Source organism: Benincasa hispida, chromosome 2 (assembly GCF_009727055.1).
Source record: "Benincasa hispida cultivar B227 chromosome 2, ASM972705v1, whole genome shotgun sequence".
NCBI lineage: Eukaryota > Viridiplantae > Streptophyta > Magnoliopsida > Cucurbitales > Cucurbitaceae > Benincasa > Benincasa hispida.
The window spans coordinates 17,345,695-17,353,403 of NC_052350.1; the positions used below are offsets into that span (position 1 = coordinate 17,345,695).

At 35.3% G+C, this 7,709-nt stretch overlaps 1 protein-coding gene across 1 annotated transcript; it reads right to left on the reverse strand.

Annotated features, from left to right (window-relative positions):
• LOC120071558 (putative per-hexamer repeat protein 5) lies at positions 1–772 on the reverse strand. The gene has a single exon (XM_039023887.1). The coding sequence runs from the start codon at positions 650–652 to the stop codon at positions 197–199; it is 456 nt and encodes a 151-aa protein (XP_038879815.1). The 5' UTR covers positions 653–772; the 3' UTR covers positions 1–196.
• Between the last annotated feature and the right edge of the window lie 6,937 nt (positions 773–7,709).

Genomic DNA, 7,709 nt, shown 5'->3' on the forward strand with positions numbered 1-7,709 from the left:
TTAAAACTAAAGAGGAACGATATTTTATTCAATAATTCATACTATATATAAACTAGACTAGAAGAACAAAGCAGAACTGTAATTAAGGATTTCATCATCTATAGCCTTTATTCATCTATGTACGAAAAAAAGAAAAAAGATGATGATCATCCTTAATTAATTCCATTATCATTAATATTATAGTTTGTGTTTGATCTCAGTTTTCGCCGCCATTGCCATAACCATGCCCCTCGCCGTACCCATGGCCCTCTCCATATCCTTCACCGCTTCCCCTCCCAGAACCCGCACCATATCCTGAACCTGACCCGGAACCGGATCCACCGTTTCTGTTTCTTCCCGAACCGGATCCGGCCCGAGACCCGGCATAAGAGCCAGCGTACGAACCAGCTTCGGACCCTGCGTCGGAGCCAGAGCTGGAGCTTGAGGAGTGTGATGAGGAAGCAGAACTGGATCCAGATCCAGATCCGGACCCAGACCCAGATCCGGAACCGGAGCCACTCCCACCTAAGCCCAAGCCCACTCCCGTGCCAACACCAAGGCCCACTCCGCCAAGGTCGAGGCCCAAGTTCATCCTGGCTACACGGCCCTCTGATACAATGACGGACACACCAAGTAGGAAAGCGAGAATGGTAACTGCTCTGATGGAAGCCATTTTGTGTGCTTGGAATTTGGAAATTGAATCAAATGTAGAATCAGAACTCAAAGAAGAGTTGAGAGAGGAGTAGCTATGTAATGAAATACTTTGTGTTTTTGTTTTGTGGGGGAAAGCAAGAAGGGAGATTGGGGTATTTATAGTATTTGAAAGATTGGAAAATATAATGTGAGTAGGTTGCGTCAAAATCATGAATTGTTTTGTACTAGTTCTTGCGTTTTCTGGAAGATCATGAGGAGTTGGACAAGTGTTCATTGTCAAACCTCCCACTTAGAGTTTAGTGGAGTTCAAGTGGTGGATTTCTTTTCAATGTTTTTAATATATCCACTCAACTTTATGCTCTAATAAAGTTTTCTATCATAAATATTCATATATAAACCACGTGTTGCATCACAAACCTTTGAACAATAGGTGTAGGTTAGAAGTTGTGTTGGCAATATTTGTTTAAGTCTGTCAGATCTCTCTTGGGTGTCTCTGCATTCAACTTATCTGACAAAGGGATGTTTTCTAGAAATGTTGTTTCTGCAAAATATTTTTCCTATGTGGAAACTTTTGTGCCTTCTTTGTGTGCGATTATTTTTTGAAGTTAGGGTTGTTCATCTAAGTGTCCTCTGTACATATTTAAAATATTTCAGTCTCTTGTGTGTTGGGTTGACCGTTCCAACGAAATATTTGGAGTGTTGTTGTCTTGTGAAGAACATTTGTCATAAGTGTTTTTTTTTTTGTCAATCTTTGAAGGCGTTGAAGATTGTATTTTTGCAAGATTGGAGACATACTCTAAGTCGTTTGTGTGCTTCATCTGTAGATTTCTAAAGAAGGGTTTCTTCCGTTTAGGAGAAGCCTAAGCTAAATGAGTGAAGTGGTATTTGCTCGAAGAGCAAACAAATGCTTAGAAGAAGGATGACCTAGACGACGTGTCAAGTATTAATGGTGACAGAAGAACAAATAGCCGGTAAATAGGAAATATGGTCCAAAATATATAATCCATAAGATAAGCAAGTCTTGCCTATCATAGTCAAAGACGACTTGTCTCAGCAAAGGGTAACTGTCGAGTTAGGGCACTTATTGAGATAAGATTGAAAGTAAACTGGGGGAATGTATAAAATATTAGTCAGAAAAACATGCTCACTAAGACAAGCATCTCCAACAAATTCCACATTGATGTGAGAACCATTAGGTAGAGTTAAAGAAACTCCCGAAACAGATCTCAATTGATGAAAAAATTGCTGAGAACGACAAATATGATACGAAACTCCCCAATGTAATATCCACTTATCAGAAACTAAATCAAGAGGAGAAACAAATAGACATACATCGGCAACGTGGGAAGATGACAAGTTAGAAAATGTAGCTTTTTCCAAGTGAGTCTGTAAAAGTGCAAAGAGGCGTTGGCATTGTTCATCTGCCATTGAAGAACCAGGAAGGCGACTGGAATCCACGTGCGAAGAACCACAAAGACCGGGAAAAAAATTCCTGAAGTAAAGAAAGACTTAGTTCTATTCAAAAGGGTGAACCGAATGAGGCAACACTGGTGAAACAAGCGGCTGAGAGGAACGACACTAGGAGGACGAAATGCAGATGGCTGAAAAACTTAACGAAACGCTGAATGAAGAAACGCTGAGATGTCAACATCAATGAAAACGGCTCGACGGTAAGTGGAAACATTCTGGTGGTGAGACCTGAAGCGGCAACGACTATAATGTTGGGAATGTCCTAGAACTTGCCGTTCATGTTAAACATCTTATTTATCAATAATAATAAGTTGTTGATTTTGCATTCTATTATGAAAATCCAATAAACATATCCATGGCTATAGTCTGAATACTGTAACTTTATATAGTGACATAAATAGGATCAAGTTAATAGTATATAGCTTAAATAGTCTAGTAAATATATGGATGAAATTGGGTATCGTAATACTATTGGATACGGTCCACTTTGTAGTTATTACAAGAAGTTGTAAAGTGCTACAAACGATGTGATCCACAGATCATTCATGTTGAGACATGTGAGTGAGGACATTCTATGCAATGAGTTTGCATATAGACTGAACCACGAAAATAGTCATTTTTCTTTATAACGATCGTTTACTGTTAAAACTGACTATTTCATTTATTAAATAACCTAGGTTACCTCGATCTTAATCCAGAGTTAGCTATGAACTTCCGTTTTTTTGGATTATCCTTTGATCTACAAATGGTGAGAGTAGTCCAACAACACTGCTCAATAAGCCTCCCATTTTAGGGATAAGACTAGATGAATAGCTGAGAACATAGCCCTGCAAGATAAAATTCATTTGATTTTGGGAAAAATTGAAAAGTTACAAACATGCACAAAATGGAAAAAACATTGTTTCCATTACCATCTTCTACTTGCTCACACAAACACCATTTCCCTTCTCTTTATTTACTCCAAGCATGAGTTGCAACTCATGCAGTGTTCTTCTTTGCATGTTCACCTGCAATAAATAAAGAAGATTGGAATGAATTTGAGGCATGCATTCAAAAGAAATTTTAGAGAAAATTTCGGGTTGAAGAAAAGTTATTCAAGTAGTGTGGTGTAGTGAGTTTCTCTCTTGTTCTCTATCGATTCAAGCTTTTCTTGAATCCCACAATTCATTCTAAAGCTCCAAGAGGATAGTGGGGAAGATATTGAGGTGGTTCACAGTGATTTTTGGAGAAGACAACTACTGTTGATCAAGATCTTGAAGAGTTCTATAAAGGTATGACTACAAACCCTCTTACATTAGATGAACATGCTTTAGTTTCTGCCAAAATTAATGAATTTGAATGTTTATTGATCTTTGTTGCTCCCACTGCATGTTGATATACTCTTACATAGAGCGTAAGTACCATCTCATCAGGGTCGAGGTGGCAACAGGATGGGGCGGGGACGGTTGACGACCCGACGGTGAGTGGAAACATCGAGTGCAAGTACCATCTCATCAGGGAGAGTACATCGAGGAGACGTGAACGTCATACAGATAGCCTCATAAGACAATTTAATCGATCATTTATAAAGGCCCTTACGACTAAAGTGTTTAAGGGTCTTCTAGTCTGACTAGGACTACGATAAATAAAGCTAGGGCAAGTGAGAAAATTAATGGATATATGATGCCCTAGTTCATTGTATTTATTCTCTCATACTCAACATTATATATATTTGTATATATGTAAACTCACTAGAGTTTTAGTCCAAATGGAAATTTGTTGGGTTGTATGTCCTAAAACTCGCAGTTTGTAAATATAAACATATTCTATTTGCAATAAAGATGTTATTAAGGTTTATTCAATAAAACTATTATTGAATATGTAAATTGCACTTTAAAAATTAAATCCAATAAACTAACGATCCCCTGATTATAACATGAATACCTCAACCTTATATGGAACCATAAAAGAGGATCAGGTTTGGGTATATAGCAAAAACGCTCTATAAGTATAAGGATAAGATTGGGTACCTTATCCTAGGGACACTATGGACGCGGTCTGCTTTGTATTTGATACAAATGATGTGATCCCGAAATCATTCATGTGGAGACATGCGAGTGGGGGCATCCTATGCAAAAGATGTTTGCATAAGACCGAACCATGAAATAGTTACTGTTTCTTTAAAATGTTGTTTATTGATAAAACTGACTATTTCAATCCGATGACCTAAGGTAACTCGATCTCAATCCTAAGCTAACTATGAACTCCTAATTATGCGGGATTATCCTTTAATCTGCATAGATGACAACAACACCACTCAATAAGCCTCCCATTTTAAGGGTAAGACCAAGTAGATAGCTGGGGTCCTGTCTCTTATACACATCTAGATGTGTATAAGAGACAGCTTTTAGTCTAGAATAAAGGCCACCGCCCACGGTATGTATGAGAGGGGCTCAGTTTATTGGTAGGATCATAAACCAATTGTTCATTAGTGGATCAGTGGAGACTTAAGGAGCAAGATGTATTACAGGGGTAAAGCGGTAATTTTGACCAAGTTGTTAATACGAACAACCTGAGAAGGACGACTTACTGATCATGGTTAAATCAAGTGAACAAAAATATATCTACAATAAGGAGAGTGCAGCTATGGGCTTTAGTGGAGTGATTGGGTAATTAACGAAGGTTGATTAATTTGGTTAAAGAGTTTATTCAATTAATCTCGGATCGTTGGAGCTTATGTTCTGTAGGTCCATTAGGTTTCCTTACTAGCTCACAAACGGACTAAACCTTAGAATAGTGTAATGAGTAAATTTGAAATGTTCAAATTCGAATTAAGGGAATCGTTAATTATATACGATATAATTATATGTTTAATTTTCGATAAAATTGGAGATTTGGATAATATTTAAATATGATTTAAATATTAATTACATGAATAGGGATTCATGATCATGGAATTGGTGGTTTTATATTTTTGATATTAAATTATTTTTAATTAATTATTTATTTAAAATTAATTTTATTTAGTATTAATTATTTGAATTAATTTTATATCGAAATTAGTTTTTGTAGAATTTGATTTGTTTTAAATTAATTAAGTAAGTTAATTTTGGAAAATCAAATATGATTTTAGAAATTCCTTTTGGAAAATTAATAGCTACATTTGCTAGTGGATTTTTCTAACAAAACCACCTCACATTCCGCTAAAAGTATTATTTCTTGGCTATCATTCTTACATGAATTGTGGTTTGCATGTTAGCTTGACAAAAAAGAAATGTAATTGATTGAGATGTAGGTGGTTTTTTATAAAAAATTAGAAAATATAGTTTTCCTAAAGTTTTTTCAAAAATCAGAAAAACACTCTCCAATCCTCCCCTAATTCATTCTCATTTGGATCCCACAATCCAATCTAAGGTCCTAGAGGATAATAAGAAAGATCAAGTGGTGGCCTGCTAGCCATTGGAAAGGAGATTTGAGTTGGAATCGAAGTTTTGAAGAGTTCATCGAAGGAATACTTCAAAAACCCTATTTTCTTAGTCATGAACATGCTTACTTGATTGTTAAAATTGATGGAATTAGAGTACTTAAGATCCGAATTGCTTCCGCATGTTGAATGTCAAGATCAACAACTGGTATTAGAGTATGACTTAAGCACTCAATTCATGTCAATTTTAGCTTGTGGGTGATTTTCATAAGTTGTATGAATATGAGTACTAATATAGATAATTTCAGTTTTGGCATTAGATTTATCTTCTATTCTATTGCAATTGTTGTAATTGGCTCTTTGTTTATGGGTCTTAATGCATGATTTAAGTGTCTGTAAATTTGTTAGAGTCAATAGAGTTGCAATTAGGTTGAAATTGAAGAAAGAAGAAAGCAAGCTCAGCAATAGAATAATGTTTTTGAAGCTACTGCCTCGCAGTGTTGCAATGCTACCCTTGGAGCATTGCAACGCTGTTCTTCAAATAGCCTACCAAAAAGGAGAAACACCTCGAAGCATTGCAAAGTTGTGCTTCAGCCATACCAGGATGCGTGTGTGCACCAACCAACTGTCCAAGCGATTCAATTGGATCGATTTGATTCTTTTTGGTCCGTTTCAGCAAGGATTTAACCGGTTCAACCCATTTTGCAGCCCTGATGATCTGGTTTGGGTGGCTCGGGTCGGTTCATGCAGTCCAGTGGCGGTTCAAGGCTTTTTCCATTTATTATTGTAACATTTTAGGTCGTTTGCTTGCTTAGGATGCCAAAACTGGTTCATATCAATGTGTGTTTAATTATTCATGCATTATAAATATATGTTATAATTAAATAAATCTTTTATGTGCATATAGTATCCCATGTAGATTTAAAATCCTACCATAGGAAGCATGGAGCATGTACTGAAATTATGTTATAAATGGTTATAATATATAGTATGCATATGTTAGGATTTCATGCTTTAATATAAAGTGTTATATTAAATTGTGAAATGCTTGATGAATGTTATGGATTGGAAGCATGTCTATATTTTATAAAGTTTTATTAAATGAATTAGACTTATAAAATCCATAACAATGATAAAATGCATGCTCATTTAGGGTTGACAAATAACAACGTGTTTTAAATAGTTAAAATAGGTCGTTATCTTGTAAAACTTTGGTTACAAACTCACCCAAGCTAAAATTGTATCTAAGGCTGGAGGTACTTAAGTTAACAGTTTACGAAACACCTACTACCTAGGAATTTTAGCCAGTCTTTGAGCATCGTTAACCCAATTTTATGAGCATGCGTGAGCAATGTGAGGTTATAAATGAAGGAATGGTGAAGTTCCACATTGGAACTGGGATCGTCCCAATTTCTAGATTTCACATAATTAACATTTACAGAACAATAAATATTATGCATGTAAGATTTTATAGCATATTGGTCAGAAGAAAGAAGGGAAGAAAAACAAGCTTACCTTTAAAGAACAACTTCTTTGTGTACTCCCTCGATCTGATCACGAACACTTCGACTGGATCTTGATCTCCAAAAAACTGAAATCCCAAATGGCCACCACCACAAGAGAACTTCCTGTATTCTCCTTAAGGGATGAGAATAAGTAGGAGTGTTGGGATCTGCTAAGATTTTGGGAAGAGAGAGAGAGTTTTGAGAGAGGAAGAAGAAAACCATTTTTTCTTCTGTGTGTTCTCTAGGAGTAATTACAGAGAGATATCCTCTGCTTCAAAAGCGAGAGAAAGAGGAAGATGACAAAGTTGAACTGCTCGTTCTCCACACACATCTAATTGAGAGAAAATTAAATGAACTCCCTCCCTTTAATTTTAAATTTTAATTTAATTTAACTAAATAAAAATATATATAATAACGAACAAATATAACACATAACTTATAATTTTATATTGCATCAGATACAATATAACCTATAGTTTTTAATTTCTCTCAGTCATTCATGGTATGTAATATAAATCACATTTATACTAAATTTAATTATATGAATTTCATTTGTATAATTAATATTTGAATCATATTCAAATATTTATGTCATCTCAAATAAAATTTATATTATAATGTATCAAATATAATTTATTAATTACATCACATATAATTAACTTAAATTAATTACATCACATATAATTAATTCCCTCAAT

What these genes read in the sequence shown, in the direction of transcription:
- LOC120071558 (XM_039023887.1), bottom strand. Translation starts at nt 652, where the DNA reads ATGGCTTCCATCAGAGCAGTTACCATTCTCGCTTTCCTACTTGGTGTG.